Consider the following 25,559-nt stretch of genomic DNA (forward strand, 5'->3'; position numbering starts at 1 on the left):
TCATTTCTTCTTCTTCATAGTTCAGCAGAGTAGAGCAGAGCATAGCCGAGCAGTGCAGGGTAGTGCATTTGATGGCAGAGATAGTACCAACAGCCAGACAGAGTAGTAGATGGAGTTCTTCCTAGTTGAGAGGGAGTGTTAAAATTGGCAATTAGGGCCAATCTCCATGTGGGTCATCTTATTTATGGCCACTGATATTTTTCCTAGATTCCTCTCGTCGAGAGGTGTAGGATTGATTTAATGATCATACGATTCTGACAAGTATTTATGGAGATATGAATTTATTTGTATTTACTTGACAAATTGTCAAGGTCGGCCAGCAGCTAAATGTGTGGCACACATGCCCAGCGCATCATATAAGTACAAGTGAGGTTGAGTCATTATTCACTCATCTCATTCCCACTCATCTTCTCTCTCCTCATCTCATTGGGCCAACGAAGGAGCAACTTCTCTCACATGTGCAAGAAGAAGGACGCATTTTCGGTTTAGGGCAGCGTTGACTTTTCTAGGGTTGCATTGACCAAGCGAAGGGCTGTTTTGTGAAGCGTTGACCAAAGGCTGATCTGCACATGTTGTTTGGGTGCTACGTTGACCAACGTTGACCAAAGCATTGACCAGCGTTGACCAAAACGTTGACTAGCATTGACTGGTTAGGGCTGACTGCAGACTGCTGATCTTTGACTGCTGTTTTGACCATTTACCAAGGGCTGTTTTGTGCTGCCGAAGTTTGTTGTTGAAGACCGAGTTCTTCAAGGTTGACTAGAGGTCAATCCAGGGCTGTTTGACTAAGTTTGACTTCGCTGATTTAGGGTTGGTTGCCACTGTTATAAAATTACAGATTTCTCAATTGTACTATTTCTCCGTGCTAAACTACTGAAGATTAAAGAAGAATTGATCAAAGGGTTTCCCCACATTGGGGTTTGTCTCTGGCTAGCCGCCACATTTTGTGTCTCTTGTCTTGGCTTGTTTTCTATCGATATATTAAAGTTCTATCAGCATTTTACTTTATGTTTATGTGATTACTAAACAGTGGCTAATAAGAAGAATTGAAGTAATCTGCTCTAAGCATAGAACACACCATAAATTAACAGGTTTGCTAAGAGAAATCGAACTAGTGATCAGAGTTGCAGCGAGGGGCAGTGAGTGCATAGCAGAGAGGCAGAGATAGTGACAGAAGACTAGCGCAGAGGCAAAGAGGCAGATGCAGAGCCAACAAAAGCTACGCAGAGGGCCTGCGTGAGTGACTCAGAGGCTGCAGAAGTGATGTAGAGGGCCAGAGAGCTTGCGTGAATGACTTAGAGGCTGTAGAAGTGACGCAGAGGGCCAGAGAGCATGCGTAGAGCATCAAAGGGTTGACGTAGAGGCTAGGAGGGCTGACGCAGAGGCCAGGAGGGCTGTCGCAGTGCCTCAGAGAGGTGTTGGAGAGTTTACATGGAGCAGACTTTTCAAATATCTGCTTCCGAAGAAAGGTATTACTGCCAGATTGATTTCTCTGTAGGGTGAGCCAGTTTGGCACCCAGTTGTACTCAAGAAAAGCTGCTTAATAATAAAACCCTTAGAACTTCTGCACTGGTTTTCCTAAGTTGTGTTTTTCTGGGGAAGATTGTTCAAAAACAACGGTGTCCCTTGTGTGTTTGTCTATTCTTTCAGTTGATGATCTGTAGATGGGTGAGACTGCATTTGTGTTTATTTCAGTGTTTATATGGTTAAATAACTTGTTCAGTAATTAAACAAGTAGGTGAAATAAACCAGATAGTGCAAGAAAATTTCTAACGGGTTAGACTTAGAAATTTCAACAGTATGAGGGCATGTGATTGGCATTTAATCAAGAGCACCAAGCCCTATATGTACCCCAATGTTGGTGTTATTGATTGTTGAACTCCTTTGCCATGGCCTTAGCAATTATGTACCCTTCACTCAAGTCAAAATCATTGATCAGGCATGTTAAGCTTTCTCTACCATATTATAAGGCTTGGATTAAGCTGTTTGATCAAAATTAGGCAATGTTGACTAAAATCCCTATAGAATTGAAGTAGAGGCAAAGGCTAGACAAGAGAAGAGGAATCTAGATTGTAGATGGTTGATGCTGGAATAATTAATCATTGATGTGCAATGGATGCCATATCTATCTTATGTAAAAATATGCATGTTTTCATGTCTTATACAACTAATTTGGTATTTTGGATGTTTTTTTTAATATAAATGCAAAAATATATATAATATATATCTATATCTATATCTATATCTATATATATATATATATATAGTAGATGCTTCCAAGACGCTTCACTTCCTAGATTTTTGGGAAATGACGCTTCCGCGTCCCCGCTTCCAAAAACGTCCCCGCTTGGTCACCGCTTCGTGCAACGTGGGTTGAAATCCTCAAAAATGCTTAACGATGGATTAAATAAGGGTTTGAAATTTTCTTTAAAGGGTTTGTGGCCTTGTAGAAATGCGCTTGGCTTGCACATAAATGTTAGTGAAAAAACAACTGAATCTCAAATATAACTTCTGCAAAATTTACTAGAAGCCTAGATCTTCAAAATAGAAAGTTTTTACGCTCAAATCTAGCCTCAAAAGGCTCTCAGCCTTAAGCTTAAGCCTCAAAATGCTTCACTGCCACCTTAGAGGAACTCCACAGTTAGTCCTGGGGAAATAAATTAGAAAAAGGAGAATTTATGAAAGAAAAAATAAGAAACCCTCGGCAAAAATTTGATCTTGAAGCAAGGAGGGGCCTCAAAACACTTGCAACCTGCCTCAAAAGATTTGCAAATAAATTCTTGAAGCCCCAAACATTTTTTTGAAATTAAAACCCTTCAAAAGTTTTGTTTAGGAAGCAAGAGTTGGCTCTCTCTTGCTTGCGGCCTGAATAGAGAGAGGGTTTGAGATGAAAAGACCAAAAAATAATGAAAACTTTGAGACCCCAGCCGTGCAAGGAAAAGAGGATTTGGAAACTAAAAATTCAATCTTCCTCTTGATCCACCCGGAAACAACTCGTTAGAGAAATCCTCACTCAAGCCTTCAAATCTGCAAACACAACTGTGAGAAAAATTCAAACAAATATATATATATATATATATATATATATATATATATATATTCAAGATGAATGAAAATTATATACAAAATAAATAAAATTATGCACGAGAATTTATTTACGAATTTACAACAACTAGATAAATGGAATATGAGTACAACTCAGTTCCATGATCAACTAATAACAACTCTAAATAGAAGATCTGCTCTATTAAGCACAAAAATTCGAAGAGATTTGAGATAAATACATTTTCCTCTAGCTAAGTGTCGAGCCGTAAAAAGGGTCTCTTTCACCTCTAATTACCTCACATTAACTTGTCAATCTAGGAACGATTTGTTATCTCAAAGAGTGTATTTAGTTTGAGGCTTTCATTTGTTAGAGTAATGCTAGTAGTATAGTGCTCAAGAAAATACAAGAGTAAACTGATGTTTGAAAGAGAATCTACCGATAGCAAAATATTTTAAAGCCTAAATCATGCATTCAGAAAACTAAACAAGTTATCAGTCAAGGGTCCAGTAACAATAACTCATCCCTTTGGAAACTGATGTAACTAAAGGTAACCAAGGAACAGATCATCAATCTGGGGACTAGACAGCAAATGCCAATGCCCACTACAGTTTCAGATCGTTCTGCACACCAAAGCAACAGTAACACAAATAACAGGAAATGGAACAGCAACTAAGAAATGGAACAACAACTAGAAAATGTAACAGCAACTAAGTCTGATGAACAACACACCTTAATCTACAGGAACAAGTACAATAATCGTATCCTACAGAAATCAAATGTCAATCTTTACTCAAAGGGTAAATTGGACAACAAATAGAAATGGAACGACAACCAATTACCAATGAAATATAGAACAACGCTTAGAGCCAATTGTGAATATACAGTACCAAAATAAATAATACACACAACACACAGAGATATTAAGAAAAACAGTAATCCGAGTCGGATACCACAAGTATTGATCCTGGTTAGAAAGGATAACGATCACAATTCATAATGGAACAACAATGTCAATTGAACAGCAACCGTATGAAGTATACCATAGATGAATACAATAATACCAACTTAAGAAGATTATAGTTCGGTTACTCTGCAATTGAACAACAATAGCATTCTGTAAAGAACAGTAATGTTACATTAATGTCTTTAAAGGAACAACAATACGTTATAAGATCAGAATGCACAATACGACTTTCCTGTTGCAGAGAACGATATTGTAAATATAATAGAGCTGTGATATAAAATAACGAAACACACCAGATTACCGCTTAAAGTTGATAATACAAACCACACACGAACTAAAGATAATAGCATAGGAGCAAGTGTTCCACCAGGGCCGGGCCCTTAGCCTCCAGGGATACACTGCTTGAAGTTATTCTAGAATCACAGATGGAACAACAACCAGATTTATATTAAAGCATTAAAACAAAGTTACAGTGGATCACTTCTCAACGAGAGTCGATGATCAAAGTTTCAAATACAGAGCAAAGTTACATGAAAATTAACAGTCTCCCCGGGCTAGCAGTGCTGCCCCTACTTATAACAGCTGAAGCGGAGATATCAAGGATGCAAAAATAGTTAAAGCAGCGATCCCTCAGGATCAAAGGATCTTGAGGGATTCGCCAAGCTGTTAATCCTCAGTTATCCGGTCGTTTTCTTGTGCCGAGTCGATATCTCCTTTTCCTTTCCTTGGCTGAGATGTTTTAATTTAGATCGTCTTGTTTGCATATGGTTCCTCGCCAAAGGGACAACGGTTAGCTTGGCCTTGTCTTTTTCTTTGGAGAGGCAATCTTTAGTTTTTCCCTTTTCCTGCATAAGAAATAGCAATCAATAGCGTTTTCATGTTGCATATAAATCTTTATAGATTTGTCATGATTTCCCATTATCTTCCTAGTTCATGATGCAAAGATGTTATGAGTTCTAAAGAAAAGATGACAAAATAGTCAATGAAAACATACCTTCTTCAGTACTCCACACTAAGGTCTAGAAACCCTGCAAAAAAAATCGCCAGATTAATCCTTCAAATGAAATAGAGTGGATTCTCCTACTTCCTCACTCAAGAGTTGGTTAATTTAAACAAAAGCATCCCCTCATGTTGGAGATCTGATTTAATCAAATGATTTTCTACATAACTCAAAGAATCTTTGTTAGATCCAAATGAGATAGGAAAAATACAGTGGAAGGAAGTTCTAGTAACTTAAACAAAAGCACACTAGCCATGTCCAATCCTAAAATATTCTTCAAATCCAATTACTAGTGTAAGATAGCTATACACTAATAATTCTACCCTGAGCAAATGGAAATAACAAATGTGATTACCAGTAGAAACTTAAAACTCAAAGAATCATTACCATATAGAAGAGCTACAATACTTCACCCCAAAGACTGCGTTTTATTAATTCAAAATAGAGAGCTTCAACAACCAAAAGCCAGAGTACAGTATCAAGATATCCTATAATGAGGAGCATATTCTTCCTTATATAGAAAAAATGAGAGTTCTAGAGACTCTTCCATGTGAAAAACGGCTAGGTCCATGAAGATGCACAAATTTGACTTGATCTTGATTGATTAAATGCTTGATCCATGTCAAAATAATTTCCACCCTTGGTTGCTTGAGGAAAAAATCGAATTCCTTGATGAAGGATTTTTCTTGGTCCAAAAAATATATTTTCTAACTTTTTCTCCTTGAAAAACTCCTATTCACTTAACCAACTTAGACCATAAACTCAATTTTTCTTAAAAAATGCTTTTCTTAAAAAATTGATTTTTTTGGGAATTAATTTCTCTTTTCTGGCCCAACGATTTTTTCTTGACTTTTTGCTTGCCTAATTTGTGGAGATTCCCTTCTTGGAAAGTGCACATTCCTTTTTTAAATATTTTTCACTTGGAGAGAATTTTATTCTCTAATTTTTATTTTGGACCAATCTTCGGCTAATTATTTAGCCATTTTTGCTGGAAAATAGAAATAATAATAAATTGAGGGAATAGACATAATTTCAACCCTCACAATTTGTCTAAATAGAAAGTTGAGGTGTAGAGGTTCTAATTATGATTACTCTACCCCCATCAACTTATATAGACATTACATTTTACAATTTACACTAATATAATTATTAAAATCCCAACCTGTGGGAAATTTTAATAATTAAAACTAGACACTTTAACCAAACTCTGCAAGACTTTAGATATGATCTAGTATGATATTATACATTGACTCTATACATTAGGATTCACCTAAGACATCACTATCAAGCCCCTCTCTAGCTTTAGGGTATACTTGGGAGAAAAACTCTGCTAATTATTTGATGTTTAGGAAAAACATAAATAATTAGTTGAGGCTAAAAAACGCCCTAGAGTGAAATGCTTTGCTGAAAATTCTTAAGTTTACTTAGGTATGTCACATGGTTGTATAAACATACTAGAATCATTTTTATAATGATGGCCCATAGGGTTGCAGAATTTGGATTGACTACTTTGACAAAACTGTTGACTACTTTGACATAATGATCTCTGGATGTTTGAATGCTCGAACATGATGGAATGCTTTGAAAAAATGTGTACTGCTATAGGGTAGTTGACACAGAATCGTCAATAGACTACATACCCCATTTTGGAGACTTATGGTTGACGACACAACCCGAGGGGGGACCCCTGAATTCTCATGCTGGGCAGTGCACGTGTGGATGAGAAGAGACAGAGGAAGAGCAGAGAGAGAAGTGGGGAGAGAGTAACCAAGGAATGTGAGAGTGTGGTGTGAGAAGGCTAAAGAATATGTGCCAGTGACCCAATGGAATCTGTGAGTAGAAGTTGAACTAGACGTGAGTTTGTGAGTGTGACTCTAAAGAGGGGCTGACAAATAACCCATCGAGTTGCAATAGACTTGTCTGAAATTGTGATTTTAATTGAATTAGATAAAGAAGCCAGTGTGAAAGCCTTCAACCTAAGTTAAAGGGCCAGGGGAATTTTTTGAATAATTTGACTTAACTAAGCATGTAAGACACTGAGAATATGGAAGTGGCCATCTATCATTAGCATTTGCTAGTGGCCATATCCAGGGTGGTAGCAAACCCATGGCAATGTCATCAGCATATCAGGACTCATTCCTCCAGAGTGATCGATCCTCGAATCCCATGGCCTCTCCTTAGGCCAAAAAAAATGTTGAGACCTCGACTAGCATGCGCTTGCTCACCCTTCTTGGTGAGCACTCTGGGCCAAGACCTCACTCAATCTCTGCTTGGTTGGTGATCGGGTATAGATCCTAAAAGGACCTCACTCCACCCTATCCAGTGTGTGATTAGGGTCCAAGACCTCACTCCACCCTTTCGCTGTGTGATCAGGGTCCAAATGCTAAAGGACCTCACTCCAACATTCTTGGTGTGTGATCAAGGTCCAGGACCTCACTCCAACATCTTTGGTGTGTGATCAAGGTCCTCCTCCAAGAGGCACTCACTCAACCTTGCTTGTTGAGCACTCTGGGTCTCTTGTACCCATTCTCCATTTTGGGAGAACGTCCATTCGTGTCGCAGACATATCAACACTCCCTCTCAACGAGAGGGATAATCTCCACGAGCCCCAATTTTTCTCTAAAGTATACGAACTTGTCTCTCGGCAACGGCTTCATCAGAACATCAATTGTCTGCTTATCGATGGAGATGTACTCGAGTCTTATGGCTCTCCTTTGCATCATGTAGTGGTACTTAATCTCAATATGCTTTGACCTGTCATGGAACACGAGATTCTCTGAAAGCTTCAGACAACTTTGATTATCGCAGTGTATCACCATCGGTTCTAACTCTTGGCTGAACAACCCTGCAAACAACTTTCGGACCCATACTCCTTTGGTACAAGCCTCATTGGCTGCGATGTACTCTGCTTCAGTAGTACTGAATGTAATCGACGGTCGACCTCTGCTTCTTGCTCATCCACAATATCATAGCGGATCCCAAATGAAGCATACTCTCGAGGTACTCTTCCTATCTTCAACACTTCATACCCAATCAACATCTGTATATGCTTGAAGCTATATATCTGTGTTTGCAACAAATCTCAAGCCATAATTCACTGTACCACACAAATATCTCAAAATATGCTTTTCTACAATCCAATGCTCATGTCTAGGTTCAACTCGGAACTGGCTCAATGTGTTCACATTAAAGCATATGTCCGGCCTAGTGTTAACCAAATATGTCAACGAACCAATCAGCTGCTGGTACATAGATGGATCTACCAATCTGGAGTCAGCCTCTCAACTTCTTCAAGTTAGTTACTATGGGAGTCGCCATGGATTTGAAATCCATCATACCAAATCTCTGAAGGATCGCTAGCACATACTTTCCTTGACTAAGGAAAACTTTGCCAGGTTTCTGCCATATTTCTAGTCCCAAGTAATAGTGCATCAAGTCAAGATCCTTCATATCGAACTCAGAAGGCAACTGCTTCTTGCACTGTATGATAAGAGGATCAACACCTGTTAGAAACAAGCCATCAACATATAATAATAAGATCAAAGGTGCATTCTTCACAACCTTAAGTAAAGGTTTGGAACCCTGTCCTGGAGATGCGTTACCCCATCCTGGAGAGGCGTCTTTCCAATCCAAAAGACATGCCCAATTTCTGCACAATAGAAGGTTCCCCCAACAAAAGTTGAGGGATGTCTGCTTGACACAGTCCAAAATAATGATTTGGACAGGGTAGTCCCATGCCTAGTGTTTTCATTTTTAAGGTCTGATTGACATTCTTCATGCTTATCTATTTGAGTTCTGTTCTTCATGCCTAGCTATTTAATTTAAGGTCTGATTTCCATTTCCCATTCTTTGTGATCTATTACATGAGTTTGTCCAGGTAGTTATTCCAGGAGTTGGAATTTTTTGCAGGGATTTATTAGTTGTTGCCAGTAGAGAGTTAAGAGCAGAAGTCCTCAGTTTATAGCTTTAGTTTTCAAATTTTCTGCTTTCTCAACTTTCACTTTGTCTTCTTTATTTCCACATCATTATTGGAGATATTAGTTCATGTTCTAAGTTTTTCTGATTTAAATAAACTTCAGTTCTGTTTTTATTTTAATTTTTTTTATTTCTCTTCATATATATCGAATCTTATATGTAAATTATGGTGATGGTCCCCCGCACTGTGCTTTCAGAAAGTGGTGTCTTCATCCTCATCCTTTTACCTGTTCCCATGTACCCTGGCAACTTAGCTTTGGATATGTAACCTTGAGTCAATGATTATTGGGCTTCTGAGAATAAATGCCGTTTTTAGTTGCTTGCTATTTCGAGAAATATTTGATTATGTTTCTGTGAACGAAGGTCCAAACAGAAATGGAAGGATGATAATTAATACAAATGCTTCTGTTCTGAGTTGCTTGAAATGGCATTACTTTGTTCTATTATTGTAAGATTGAATCTGATTATGGCATTTTTGTGACAAACACCTGATTTTCTGAGTTTGTCATTTGCTAATGTGACGTGTGGTTTGGGGCTCTTTATTTTCGATGTATGGACTGAACAAACTCGAGCTTTTATATCTATATGTAAACAAGTTGAATGTTCCTGTTTTACTAAGAATTTTGTTCATTTCTTTGCAGAGGTAATTGTGCACCTTGCCCAGTTACAGTTCGCATTTCTTGTTCATGTGGAGAAACATCATATGAGGTGAGCGTTACATGCGTATCTTTGAAATTTGTGCATCATGTTTCCCCTTTCCACATATTGGCAGTGTAGGTACCAAAAAATAATTTGTTATAGGGTTGTGAAAATATATGTTAATTATAGGTTTGCAATCCTCAGCTAGAGTACATGGTCAGAATAATATTTTTAATGGAAAGAGAAATTGTAGAGCATTTTCAGTGTCTGGAGAATTTTATGGTTGAATCATGAATGTAAAATTCCAGTAATCAGCCATGCACAATTGCAAGACCTCAAAATTTGGCTGGAGTGAAGCACCGTAGATAGTAAACATTTTGAAGTGTAGCACAAATTAAAGACCACTCGAAAGAACCTGAAATAACATTTTGGATTCTGGATTAATAGCTATTATCTAGCCTTCCTGTAGAGCATGTCACTCAAACATAGTGTGGCAGTCACAGAATGACATAGACATTTATAATAAAATGCCAAATATTGTCTAGGATGGAAAATAAATATTAATAAATGTAAAAGATATGAGGAATGGGAAGATAAAATAATTTGATGTTCGACATGTATGAAAAATTGGGCACCTTCTCTTTAAATTTGAAGAAATATTTGTCGTAATAAAACTAGGATAACATTGCATAACCTTACAATGAAGTCATCCATGGAGGCTATACATCATAAAACAATATAGATGATGCACCAACTCAACCATATTTCATATTTCAAATGGAGTGGATCCTGCAACAGCAAAAGGAGCAAGTTTACAAGAAAAAGTTACAAAAAATTGACAAAGTTCTATTAGATAAGACAAGATAATTTTACATTCAAAAGCCAAAATCAAACCTTGCCTACCCAAGTGAAATGATTAAATGAAAAGAAATATCAATTCCGAAAATGGAAAAGCAATATGTCGATAAAGAAACATCCATAGGCTTAGTTCAATTTAAATATCAGTTTGTTGCTACTGTAGCATACAAAACTTGACTTTAACAATGAGTATCCTAAAGTAGAGGCCATGAAAAGAAATTTTCAAATATACCTTCAGATTATTCTAATCACAAAAGCCATTTCTATGATTAGTGAACTTAACAACATTACTCTGTACAAAAATAACACTTTGTTTACGTTTCACAAGATGAGAACTCCAATGCAATTTCTTTTCAACTTCATACTTAGAGTCATAATAAAAGAAGTTCCATTCTAGAATGTTATCAACAAATATTTCACGACGGAGTGATTAGCGAGAGAAAGTCTTCTCTGGCTTGTGCCTTAGCCAGAGAGAGACCATGATCAATCTTCCTTTTAACATGGACGAGTTTGTCGAGATAGGAAATTCATGCACAGAGTTGGAGGGTCAGTCAAGTGGATCTCCAAGTGCCAGTTCAAATTTGGAAGAGAACGAAATTGGGAGCTTCAGTCTTGATTGAAGCAAGGACAAGTTTAACTAGCACTTCAACTTAGTTAACAAGTCAATCTCAACTCGTGTTCTAAATTTGTACTCGCTAGATATAACATGAGTTGAATTGATAAAAGGAGGATGAAGGCACAAGTTTGTATCATTATTATTTTTGCATGATCTTGTGTGTGAGAGTTTCTTGTTGAGAGTGCGTACCTTGGAGGAGGTAATACGCCGTGATAGAGAGACTTCTTGCTGCTAGATTTTTGCTAGGATTTAGGAGGGTTTTTCTAAATAATAGGGGCCAAGACTGCACTAGGAAATGAGAGGAACCGACACAAAGGAATAGAGCCAGGCAGGCCACAAGGAAGTAGAAGCAGAGGTCAAGATTGTTGCAGGGTGTTTCCAGCTAGTATAGTAGTGAGAACGAGTGATTTTCAAGAGAAACAATTTTCCTTGTAAGAGATCTAATTGGTCAAACTCTATCAATAAAATTCTATAGCAAGGAGAGGGTTTTCCCAGTTGGGTTTCCCAAGATTTTTTTCGTGTTATTGTGTGACTGTGTTTTTATCTCTGTGATTATTCTGTTGCTTATGTATGTTGAAAAATTCTGTCTCTTGGTGAAAATAATTTTTGGTTTCAGTTCATAGTTGCCATTAGTTTCAGATTGTTCATTCAAGCAGTTGCAAAATTTCATGTAATTTAACATGGTATCAGAGCAGAGATTAACATAAAGACTAACACACAAAGATCAGTTTGTGAAGAACATAGATCAGTTTTGAAGAGCACAGATTAGATTTGAAGAGCGCAGATCAGATCAGAGTTTTGGAGAGCAATTCTTTGGATAAGTAGGATGGTGTTCCAAGGACTAAGCACAGACCACTGTTTAGAGGGAGCCTCTAATTTCTGCTCTTGGAAGGAGAGGATCACAAGAGTGTTGGAGGATAATGGGGTGGGAGAGTTTATCAAGAATCAAATACCGCCACCTCAAGATCCCCAATAGTTGGCCCAACATACTGAGAATGATATCAAGGCCAAGAGGATTATTCTAGAGGGGGTCAAAGATCATATTATTCCTCATCTCTATGAGAAGAAGACAACACATGAGATGTTCAAAGCTATCTTAGATTTGTATCAGGGTTCTAGTGATGCCAAGAAGCTTGCTCTGAAGGAGAAGCTAAGGAATATTCAGATGAGCAAAGGAGATCCCATCATCACATATCTTTTGAATTTCACTCGGGTTCAAAATGAGCTAGGTGGTATGGGTGTGACTATACCTGAAAGTGACCTTGTGAGCCTTGCACTACTAGGAATTCATAAGTCTTGGTATAGCTTCCAGGATGCAGTCAGTGGCAGAGGAAATTGGGAAAGGTTATGGAGTGATTGCATTCAGGGAGAAATCCAAAGAGGGACCAGAGATGGTAGATCAACAAAGACAGAGGAAAAGGAGAAATTTGCTTGAGTAGGCAAAGCCAAGGGCAAGAAACGCAAAGGGAAGGCCGAGTCCAGTCAGAAGGGCAAAAGGAAGGAGAAGGATCTGTGCAAGATCAAGTGCTTCTAGTGCCACGAGTTTGGGCATTGTTACCGCCCAAACTAGTAGGGGTCCTAGGAGGGGATCCTAAAGAGCAACTACTAGGTCAAGAGCAACAATGGCGCGATATCCCATTGTCACCTCAGCTAAGGCTCCCTACGCTTTACGAAATTTCACCGATGGGAGGAGACCCGATATAAAGATGAATCACTAGATGAATAGGTTAATAAGAGGATGAGGAGTGATTTCCAACACCTATTCACAAGAGAGACTATGACTTTCTTTCTTATGAAGCAAGGTGATAGGCCCTCTAGGAAGGGCTAGAAGGATTCCTAAGGCTAGGGTTTGGGAATGTATCTTGAAAAGATGATTCCTAAGCCTAGAAATGTTTATGGAGACTTGGTCTTTGTGGAGTTGGAGTTATAAAGTTGCGGGATCACACGGGACCAAGTGGACCCAAAATTAGGTTAAGGAGGTGGATTTGATCACTCAAGGAGGGGCTTGACCTAATTGTGGAAGAGAAGAAGATCAATGGACAAATCTTCTTAGAATAGAATGCAATGATCCAATTGAGGTCACTAGCCAAGGGAAACATAGGGCAAGAGACGATTCTTGGGCGTTGACTAGGAAGAGAAGAAGAAGCTGTTCAAAAGGTCTTGTGACTTGGTCTTGGAGAGGTTAGTAGGTCAAGGGTCTTGGTCTTGGAATTCATCAATTGAAGGTTCTATAAGAAGAAGAATTTGGTGGGTTTTCCTCTCAAGATTGGAGAGGTTTTGGCCTTGGTTGATCGCCTATATCTTGTGTCCCTTGTCTCATTATTGTTTACATTTTGATAACTGTTTGATGAAAAGATCACAATATTAATCAAGCTAAAGAAGAACCTAATCAAAAGAAGTAAAAAGTATTCACTAGCAGTTATCATAACTAGAGAAATCGCTTCATCTCTCTGCCCTAGATTTCTCAACATGGTATCAGAGCTAAGGTGACAAGTCAAGGAAGGTTAACTCAATAAGGGACACTTAAGCACTCAAGGACCAAAGTTCTAGAAGGATATCAAGGGCATCAAAGAATCAAGAAGATCCTCTCATCTCCAAGGCATTTTGAAGACAAGGGCTACATCATCATCTTGAAGAAAAGTGTCAAAACCCTGAATCGATCAAAGAAGAAGCCTACACTAGAAGCATTTTTGGAATCCTCGCTCAAATCGTCACCACAAAGAAGGAGAACTCAAAAGATCCTTATCTCTACTCAATAGAAGTCTACAATTCCAAAGGAAGCAAGAAAATAGTTGTTGGCATCATCAAAGGATTCAAGGTGATCTCCCTCTCTTTGAAATCCAGGATCACTTTTGAAGAAAACCATCTTCATTAAGAAGTTTTCTATTACCTATATCATCATCAAATTCGAGAAAGTAGCAGGTTGAAGAAGCATCTTCACAAGTAAGTATATTTATGTCTACGTTTGAATCTGTCAAAATGTCTTTTTGCAAGGAAAGCAACAAACTGGTTAGGGCTTCAAACTTTCTTGCATGGAAGAAAATGAAAATTTAAACCTCATAGAAAATGAGGTCATGGAACATATTAAGGGCTCAATCTCCAAACCTCCAAAGGAAGATGCTCAAGCACTTGCAAGGTATATGAAAGGGGAAGTAAGGGCTCAAAGGATTCTCATAGAATCCATCAAGGATCCCCTCATTCCCTATCTATCTATAATAGAAACATTAAAAGAAATGTATGACAAACTTGTAGAATTGTTCTCCGTTGGCATTATAGGAGAAGTAATCTCGTTAAGACAAGAACTCTACAAGATGAAGATATCAAAAGAAGAAGGAATAGCCTCATACTTTATGAGGGTATCTGAAATAAGGGACCAACTACAAGATTTGGGAGAAATAATGTCTGACAAGGAGATGACTACCATAGTACTAAATGCACTACCAGAGGAATGGGGTAACTTTACATCAAGCATTTATGGGAAGAAGGAAGCTACTCCATTCAAAGATCTATGGTCACTATGAAAAATTGAAGAAACCATGTTGAAGGCAAAATCTGATGTAGGATCAAATGAGCAAACTCAAGCATATGCTACTATGGAAAAGAGAAAAGGGAAGTTTGGGAAATTTGGTCCTCAGAAAAGAAAGAATATGGCAAAGGTTCAATGCTATGGATGTCAAGAATATGAGCACTATAAGAGAGATTGTCCTAAGCTCAAGGACAACAGCAAAATAGGAAGGGAAGAAGCCCATATCACTGAAGAAGTGGAGGAAGTTGAAAAGAAGAAATCCAAGAAAGATGAAGTAAAAGATCTCTACTATGATTGAGATAGTCTTCCTCACCTAGTTCTTTTCAAGGTTCTATTTTCAAGTTTTTAACTTTTTTGTTGTATAGTTATCATAATAGGATGCATCATTTCATCATAGAAGCATACGATTGAAAGCAAGAGCTCATGACATCATCATTGAGAAGCATGAAAGATAGCTGAAATAGAAGTCTATGGCAGTCACCTATAGATGGATGTAGCTCTTGGTAACTTCATTAGAAGAATAAGTAGTAATTATGAGAAGAAGAAAGACATCTAGTATAAGAGCTCATCATACATCATTCAAGAGGAACATTTGTTGGAATCTTCATTGGAAGGTTTACCCATTGAGAGAAGCGTCTTGCCACCTTGTATGGGATTCATGGAATAAAGGTATGATGTCATAAGAAGCAAAGCAGGTCAAGGTGATTGAAGATCTTTCAATCAAGGAAGCTGCTGAAGGAAGTCTAGATGACCTAAAGGAAGAAATGAGGTATGTATACATATACTTAAATAAGTCATGTCACATGGTTGCAGATATCATGAATGAACGCTCTACCTCTAGAGCATGATCAAAAGAAAGGATCTCCTCCTTTGGAAGGATGCATGAAGGCATGGTTCACACATTGACTAGATGAAGTCAACATAATATGTCCTCATATGAAATATGAGGAGATTGACAAAGTTGAAGGAACTATGGTTGGAAGTTCTTGGAAGAAAATGTGTGAATAAAGAAAGGAAGAGATCATGAAAAAAATGCTAATATGGAAAAGGCAATCAACATTCAAGGACTAAAAGACTTGATTATGATATCTCCATAGGAAAGATATGCAGATCCTGATAAAGTCTGAAAAAGAAAGAGCCCCTTGACATTATATATCTTTTTGGAGATGTATCAATATGTATGTAGGATGTTGATGCAATCAAGGAGATGTCATGATGTATGACCATCACAAAGGTAATTTTGATTTAATGCTCATTTTCTATTTTTGAACAATATCTGGATTGGCTAATGCAGGGCTACCAAAGGGAAGAGCTATAGATGTCATCTACAATTGATATTCATGTGGTAGGATGAAAGATCCTGAAGGAAAACATGACATGAAGAAGGTAGCAAGGTATGAAGGAAGGCCAAATATGGACTAATGAATCACTTTCCGACGGAAGAATGAAGACATGACTGACATAATTCATGAATGAAAGTGATGGATGGTCTGTGCCCTACGAAGATGTCCCAAAAGATGTAGGCTCCATATCAAAGAAGAAATTCATGACATCGAAGGAGGAAGTCTTACAAGCAACTAATTGTCCCATGATCTCCACCTAGAGAGCTACTGGAAACAAGTTCCTGGTTAAGAGGGAGCTTGGGTACATTCCTTACGTAGAAATGGGTATATTCCTTCATTGGAATGGTGTTAATTTTAGATAACAATGGTATGTTCTATGCTTTAGAGCAATTTACTTCAATTTTTCTTATTAGCCCAATATCAATTTCCAGATTAGCAATCACATTAACATTGATAGTAAATGCAGATAGAACATAAACAATAAGCATAAGACAAGCCAAGACAAGAGGACACAATATTTGGCGGATGCCAGGGAAAAACCCTAATGTGGGGAAAATCCTTTGATCAAATCTTCTTATTATTCTTCAAAAGTTAGCAGAGAGAGAGAGAGTGTACAATATACAAAATCTATTTGGCGGATGCCAGGGAAAAACCCCAATGTGGGGAAATCCTTTGATCAAATCTTCTTATTATTCTTCAAAGGTTAGCAGAGAGAGAGAGTGTACAATATACAAAATCTACTTGCCCAATCACTGTAAAACAGTGCAGTCAAACTGTAGTGAACAGGATGCCCTAACTCGAAAGTCAACGATGGTCAAACCAACTGAAAGTCTCCTCTACATCCGCTTGGTCAAACCCAGTCAAGTCAGCCTCCAAAGATAGTCCAAATCAGCCCAAAACAATCCTGAAAAATCTGGTCAAACCAGGTCAACGCACAAGCAACTTATGTGGTCAAAGGGCTATAGTCAACGCTGTTCAAAGTACCTAGAAAATCTCGGTATCTGTGCCAGAATATGTGGCCTGCCCAAACAAAGATTCTCCCACAAAAATCGCAGTTAAATGAAGTCAAACAGTGCCTGGTCAACGCTGGCTGCAACTTGGTCAACGCAGAAAATAGAAATGGCTAGTCAAGCCTTCGCACGTGTGGAGAAGAACAGGCTGCTTGAAGCATCAAAACTGATAGCTTGTTGACTTAATATCGTAAAAAATACACAAGAGTTATTTTGTAATAATAATTTATTATATAAAAATGTACAAGTGATGAATGTTTCAATGAGGACCCACATATATATACCTAAGCAGGTGTCTTTTCGTGACTGGGCATGTCTTTAAGACATGCCTTTTCACTTAACTTAATGACTATTTAACATAATCAATATTTGATTATTTAATATTTACATTTATTTTATTTATTTATTTTATATGAATTATATTCATAACATAGCCCTTTCCTTCAGAGGCTTTGTCCTCAAAGCTGTATTGCTAACAATTTCTTCATCTATGTGTTTGTCATCTCGACATATGTAATTCACTGTTCTTCATCCTGTGTTTGTCATCTCGGGATATGTAATTTGCTGGAACACTGTCTGAATCCCAGTTTATCGATTTTTATTTTTATTTTTTAATTTTATACAAAATTAATTTAATTATATAATTTTTATTATGTAATATATAGTTTTTATATATGATTTGATTCGAATGATTTGAATGTTATGAAAGGGTTTGAATGTGATGGAGAAGTCACACCTTTCGACCGACGGCTCAGACAATAAGACACCGTTTTGACCGATGGCTTAGACAACAAGACACTGTTTTGACTGACAGCTACTTGTGGAATCATGTCTGCATTGTCAAAGTGTCGGGTAGACAAGTTGACATAGCGAGGATAGCGGCGAAAGATTGTATATGTATGTATATATATATATATATATATATATATATATATATAGATAGAGCCCGACCATGAACCGGTGTATCGAACCCGAGTTGACTCGACGTATTATCCTGGTGTATCGAACACCCAATTTTTATGCACAGGGCCACGTACGAATCGGTGCTAGGACTCACACCTCTTGACCGTTGACCGGGTCACAATGTTTGATGGTGGGGGGCACGATGCTTGACAACAATGCTTTTAGCGGCGTGTGCGGACAGTGGCAGGGTAATACGTTGACTATGCGGTTTGCTCGTCAATTGTTTGGAACATGTATGTGGGGATTCTTGGGAAAATTATCTGTCTTCAGGCACCAATAATTTTTCATCGTTGTCAACATTGGCGACAATATAGAGCGTCGTGGTCACCCTGTTGACATAGGGATTGTCGCACGACAAGGGCGTGGCCATGCACCACATGCCACCTTCGTTCTTCAGAAGCCATGGTTTGCCTTCGATTACGTTGGCAAATTTGCGTAAGAGGGATAGGTCGCATTGATTAATTATAGAAATCGCAGATCTGACGAGGAAGCCTCGGGTGGAGATTGAGTCAAAGAGAGGGTCTTTAGTGTATTGAGAAAACCACATGTTCATTCTTTTTCTCATTCTCAGATCGGGCAACACATCTTCATCTTCTGTAATATAACTGGCCCATTTTGTTATTTGTTCTGGAGGTGGATTCCTTGAGGGGTCATGGAGTTGTACCTTGAGGTGTCCATCCTGAAGATCACAAACCCCCATACCACCTTTCTCTACGTAGATTAACAATCGTTGTGATTTACATAGACATACAAGTTCTTGTGACCTTTTTACATTATCTATATTAGTTGTAATTCTAAAATAAGTTTTAGAATCATAATCCTCTACCCTTATGTAAAAAATGAGTAATGGGGATCCCTGCCACTTAATCACAAGATACATCTCACAAAGTTGAATTATTTCAAGCTTTTTCACTTTCATGGAACATATGAAAAGGTTGGTAACAACTCCAAATGGCCTTTTCTTATAAATTCTTAATTCATTGTGCCTATGTGTGTGGATGAAAATATTTTTGATGTATTGCATAATGGTGGAACTTCCAAGTCTTCCCATTATAAAATTTGAAGTATGGTTGATATCTATTTTAGGAATTTCAAATATAGTAACAACATTATACCACTGCACCACCTCGAACAAATGACAACAATTGGCCAGAATGAAATGGTTTGGGATGTCAAATTCCTAGTTCGCAGACTCCGAGTGTATGGTTAATCTTCCAGGAAGTCTGTCCAAGATCGATTGTTCTGAGATTCGATAGAGATCAACGCATGGAAAATTAGAGCCAACTTCTCCATACAATTCCATATACGACAATAAACAATTCGTCTCATTGTGGTAGAAGATTTTCCCAATGATGTGGCTTCTGATTGGCTCTCTCAGAATGTACACCGTTTCAAATTTCTCATGTTCAATAGCCACAATCCTTCCTTTTATTCCAAGCACATATAACAACTTATCAGAAAAAGCCAACATGTGAACCTCCTCCATCTCGGTCAACTGATATAACTTCTTGGATTCGAAGTCGCTGAAGGTATGCCTTCGGTTGAGTTTGATGGAGTGATGTTCACTGTCCAATTCTCACAACAAGAGTTGCTCCATGTAGTTATGGGAATTCTCCATCTTGTGGATCATCATAAGGAGAAATAAAAGTAATGAAGGTGTCCAAATTTTGCAGGGTGCCCGAAAATCTGCATTCTCTTTTTGCTTCAGTTCTTTTTCTTCTTGCAAGTTCTCATCAATATTCCTTGTTCGTAAAAGCTTACAGTTCTCTGGATTTGCAACCATCCTGAAATGTTTTGATTTCTTCTTCCCCATAAACACCAGTTCACTAGACATCCATATTAAAATAATCATTCACAGGCTATGAATATAATATAGTGGATTTTGGTTCCACTTTTTGAGTAGCAACTAAATGATCACATTTTCTCTCAATTAATGTGGATTTCTTGTCACATCTTTCCTCGGTGGTATACTGGTTTTGGATACTAGCTATACAAGATACATATTCATCTTTACTATCATAATCCATATTTGACATAACTTCTTCTTCAAAATTTTCCATATTCATTTCAGTTTCTTCAGCAAAAGCATTTTCATCTAGATCATCATCTTGATCTATATAATCTTCATCGACATCATTTTCATCTACAACACTATGATCTTGTGCATCTTGTAGATCTTCATCTTTGTCATTATGATCATCCAATGCTTCATCTTCTTCACCATCTTGATTGATATCATTTTCATATTCATCATTATCTATTACTTCTTCATTTTCATTATCATCATTCTGATCAAAATCTTCTTCCCCTACTTCACCTAGTTTCGTTTCTTCACTGTCGCTATTATTTTCCTTATTATCGATTTCCTTTCGACATGCTTTAACTTCTGCAAATGATTTTTCTAAACGCTGAAATGCTTCTTGAATTTTACTAAACTGCTCAATGCATTCAGGACGTGAACGTAATGGCATATTGTGCGACGAACAACGTTCAAAGACCTGCATGATTATATTGTGTGCCATGGCTCTGATACCACTGAAGCATCAAAATCGATAGTTTGTTGACTTAATATCGTAAAAAATACACGAGGTATTTTGTAATAATAATTTATTATATAAAAATGTACAAGTGATGAATGTTATAATGAGGACCCGCATATATATACCTAAGCAAGTGCCTTTTCGCGACTGGGCATGTCTTTTAGACATGCCTTTTCACTCGACTTAATGATTATTTAACATAATCAATATTTGATTATTTAATATTTACATTTATTTATTTATTTATTTGTTATGAATTATATTCATAACACTACCTGTGATTTGTATGACCCAATCAGATGAAGAGAGAGAAAGATGTGTGAGTGTGTCCAAATGAGGAAAGTGCCTTTTCTATTTAAACACAACGTTGAGGGTGAAGAGACACGTATGTTGGGCTTCATGAGCCTACATTAGACTTCTGGCCAACGTTGGCAATTTGTCCATAGAAGAAATAAATTCATAATTCCATTTCTACTTGTCAGAATGAGATGATCTTTAGATCAATCCTGCACCTCTCGGAAAGAGGAATCCAATAAAAATATCATCTCCATCATATGAGCTGTCGAAGGTGGAGTTTGGCCCTAGTTTCCAATTTTAACAAATGGGTATCCTCCCTAGTTGAGAGGGAGAGATAGACACATATTTTTATCTTCATTTGGGAAGAAAAGAATGAAGGATTGGGTAAGCATTTGGCATCCGATACTCTTTGAGGATGTGGTAGGGCATCCAAGATAAGAGTATTCGTAGAGGACTGATATTCTTTGAGAACTAGGAATCCAAGATTAGAATAGTTTTGGTGGAACATACTCTGAGAAAACCCAGGTGGGGTATGTTCTGAGAGAGACAATGATGAGGGTGTCTATAATTCATTGTTCTCTCCAACATTGTGCTCTAATGTTGTGGAGAGATAGAATGGTTAGTCAAGGACTTGCTATGTGAGAAGGCTGGATGATATAATGCTAAACATATGTGTTACCAATCTGACTCTTCTTATGAGAATTCTTTAGATTGAGAATGTCCAAGTACCTTGTATGGATTATGAATATCTCCCTAGTTAAGAGGGAGATATTCATAATGACATGTGTAAGCATGATTAATGTAAAGAAGAAAAATAAAATTATTTTATGCTTGAGACATGGGTTTCATGCTAAAGGAATTTTATTTTTATAGATCAAGCTCCCATTGTGAGCTATTAGGATTGGTCATTAAGTCATAAAGTCAGTTGAGTCATTGTCATGTATTGAAGATTCATTTGGGCATATTACATATCGTAAAAGAGAATTTATTTGAGTCATCATAAGAGTAAAAAAGCCTTCAAAGACCTTGTCACAAGTACTCAAACAAGTCGGCCTTCCAAAGAAGATATAGATCGTTCTAGATGGAGATGTCGGCCTAGGCATGAGGACAAGTCATCTTATTTACATATTTACATGGGCAAATCACTATATAAAGGAGGACTCAACCTCACTTGGGAAATCATCCATTTAAGCATTTGAAATAGAAGAAGAAGTGCGAGTAAAGGGTAGAAAGAAGCCTCTCATCTAGCAAAGAAAAAGAGAAGAAGATCGAAGTATTTTGGCATTGTTTTTGGGTCATCTTCCTCACATGTGTGACTGCAGTTAGGGTTTCTGCAGTAAGGTCCCATTAGTCCTTGAAGAAGCCAATAAAAGGGTCACTAAACAAGCATTCTTGCTAGCTGAGATCACAAGGAGAAGTGTCCAAGTCAAGCGAAAGGAAGGAACCTCACCAAACCTCTCCAGTCATCTCACACGTGCGAAATTGCAGTGTTTTTAGGTAGGTCGAAAATTGCAGGTCTGTGTAAAGAGGCCGAATTTTAAAGAAGATGAGATCAGAAGTGTAAGAAAGTGTAAGAAGCTAGCTTGTCAAGCGTTGAATAGGAAGAGAAGAAGAAGCTGTTCAAAAGGTCTTGTGACTTGGTCATGGAGAGGTTAGTAGGTCAAGCGTCGTGGTCTTGGAATTCATCAATTGAAAGTTCTATAAGAAGAAGAATTTGGTGGGTTTTCCTCTCAAGATTGAAGAGGTTTTGGCTTTGGCTGATCACCTATATCTTGTGTCTCTTGTCTCATTGTTGTTTACATTTTGATAGCTGTTTAATGGAAAGATGACAGTATTAATCAAGCTAAAGAATAACCTAATCAAAAGAAGTCAAAAGTATTCACAAGCAATTATCATAACTAGAGAAATCACTACATCTCTCTACCCTATATTTCTCAACACTTTAAGGAGTTTATACTTTGATTTGCAATGATTGATGACTTATCGAGATGTATTTAACACAAATTATCTCTAGGAACATCCGCCCATTCATACATGGCCCATGACATGATGTAGCGCTATAAAATATCAAAATCTCCACCAATTTGTATAAGAAAGCAATAAATTTCAGACTTGTATAGCGAAAATCCCGACAACATTCATGTGACAAAGTAAACAACAAGAATAAGCATGAAAAGCACACTTACATGTACAAAAGAGTATATCTGATCATCAAATTATGCCAATAATGAAGCTACAAGAAAAGAGAGAGAGATCCAAACATCAAAATTCATCCATATCATCCAAAACTTGTCCTCCAAAAGGGACAACAAAAATATCACAAGATCTAATAACCTAATCCAAGTGATGATGAATGAGAGAGAATGCCTCTCTTCTGTTTATACAATCCTCTAAGGGATTCGAATCGCCTAATTTGGACTAATAATGCCCCTAAAATAAAATAATGTGCATAATAGCAATACTTTTGGTGACAAGCCCACCAAATAGCTCAATAACATAAAGATAAGCTTCTCAAGAGGGCAGAATGATCAACATAATGAGTCGTTGGGCCATTGAGAAGGCCAAATGAAGTCCCAAGTGTGCTATGATGAGAGAATGGACTCCAAACATAGTGGATAAGGGGTTGGCCCTTTGTTTTTCAAGCAAGAGCCTGTGGTGCTCCCAAGTGGGTGTGGGGGCACAAGGACATCCTCATGGGTCTCCAAGTGGATCGACAGTGCCTGTAGACCATCTGTAAGGGCTAGAATGTTGACATAAGCCCTCCCATTGTAGTGAGAGAAGGGGTTGGCCTTTTGTTTTTCAAGCAAGAGCCTGTGTTGCTCCCAAGTGGGTGTGGGGGCACAAGGACATCCTCATGGGTCTCCAAGTGGATCGAAAGTGCATGTAGACCATCTGTAAGGGCTAGAATGATAACATAAGCTCTCCCACTGCAGTGAGAGACTTCCTCTGGACCCTAGACCATCTGCCAAGTGTATGGTGCAAGTGTTGAGCTGTCTGGGCATAGTGAACTAGGTGCATCATCCTCATCCAAAAGGTGGAACATGAGCAATCAATGAACGGTGCTTGGGATCCATGAAGTAATCTCTACGATGGTGGAGGCCCACGGCTCTCAACGCTCACCCTACAAGTGCTCATGTGGCCCTCTGGCGGGCTAGGACCTCGTATAGGGAGACCAAGCCCCAAATGGAGAACCACCCGCAATCTTGCATAAGATCCAATGCGTTCCCTTGCCCTCCAATATAAAAAATCATTAGAATAATCAAGTAAAAGTGTTTTCAAATCATGGAACGAATGGGACACTTCATGGTGGCATGCCCTTCCATAGTGGGCTTTGGCATGTACAAGTGTCTCCAAGCTCAATAGGGGGGTTAATCGAGGACCCTATTAGGTGGTTTCAACCTTTAAAGGGGGTGACATGTCCATGGTACATCCCTCATGTGGTATGTGGCAAATGATATAGTGATGGAACGGAGTGGGGATCAAGGGAATCATCGAGACCACATGTCATGGTACAAGGGTAGCTATTATAAGGGAAGCCACACCTGGGTATATGAGTGTAGGAGGAAGCAAATCATGGTACGAGTTACCTCGACCTTTGTTTTTCTAGCCTTATTCATATGCCTTTTGCCTTTGATTGATTTTTCTTCATAATTGCTCGGGGCTCTTGGGGATGAGAGCATGATGTGTAATATATAGCAGTGGATACCCTCTCAAGGTGGGGTAGTTCGTTGCCCACCAAGGGTTGGGACAACCATTGGTTCCTTAATGATGGATGGGGCTTATCTAGGGCCCATAGGAACCAGGGTGATGGCCATGGATAAGGGGTAGAGCTCATGCTTGACTTTTGCCCACGTGCTAAATTTGTATGTCCCGACCATCTTTTGCGTTCTGTGGTGCATCTCCTGTTGAGAGTGGCCAAATTATGCTTTTTCTTTTCTTTTTAGCCGCATCAACCTCCGGGCATCGTTCCAAGCCCGACCCAAGGTGAGGGAAAGGTTAACCCTATGTTGACTTAGTGGGCACATGTGGACCCGGATGGGAAAAATGATGAATGGGGTCAAAATGAACGGAAGGGAGCAATGCATATGGCGTCCATCATGAAGAACGATGTTTGGGAGATTGTGCCACGACCAAAGGGAAAATGAGTAGTAGGCTCATGCTGGGTGTACCAAGTGAGGCATGGAGTAGATGGGAGTGTGGAGAAGTACAAGGCCAGGTTTGTGGCCAAGGGCTTCTCACAAATTTAGGGCATATACTATGATGAGACTTTTTCCCTAATAGCACGTATTTATCCATTAGGATGATTCTAGCACTTACAACACAGATGGGGTGGAAGATCCACTAGATGGATGTGAAGACTACATTCCTCAACGGAGTGGTTGAGGAGGAGATTTATATTGAGTAGCTAGAGGGGTTTGAGCAGTTTAGCAGAGACATGCATGTGTGCAGGCTGAAGAGATTTCTTTATGGGTTCAAGTAGACTCCAAGAGCACGGTACACTCGTATTGACAACTACCTTCAAAGATTGGGCTTCACTAAGAGTGAGGCGGATGCCAATCTATACTACATCATGGTTGGAGTGATTCCACTCATTCTAGTGCTCTATGTTGACGACCTTATCTTGACTGGAGCAGACAACTTGATCCAAGATTGCAAGGAGGACCTTATTGTCATTCTTGAGGCATGGATTTCATGCTCAAGGTTATTTGATTTATAGGTCAAGCACCCATTGGGTGCTTTTAGGGCTTGTTTTTGAGTCAACAAGTCATAAAGAGTCATTAT

General features: G+C 38.4%; 1 protein-coding gene across 3 annotated transcripts in view; it reads left to right on the plus strand.

Annotated features, from left to right (window-relative positions):
* Positions 1–25,559, plus strand: part of NFXL2 (NF-X1-type zinc finger protein NFXL2) — a 312,418-nt gene that overhangs the window by 87,149 nt on the left and 199,710 nt on the right. The window contains exon 4 of one of the 3 annotated variants that reach the window (XM_089436528.1): positions 9,627–9,693. The exons of the other annotated variants lie outside the window; for them this stretch is intronic. Within the exon in view, the coding sequence (XP_089292654.1) occupies positions 9,627–9,693 (67 nt within the window). The remainder of the gene's footprint in view (positions 1–9,626; positions 9,694–25,559) is intronic. 3 annotated transcript variants of the gene reach the window in all.

Source organism: Pinus tabuliformis, chromosome 5_2, assembly GCF_031772625.1.
Source record: "Pinus tabuliformis cultivar Carrire ecotype Pingquan chromosome 5_2, CPIR1, whole genome shotgun sequence".
Lineage (NCBI taxonomy): Eukaryota > Viridiplantae > Streptophyta > Pinopsida > Pinales > Pinaceae > Pinus > Pinus tabuliformis.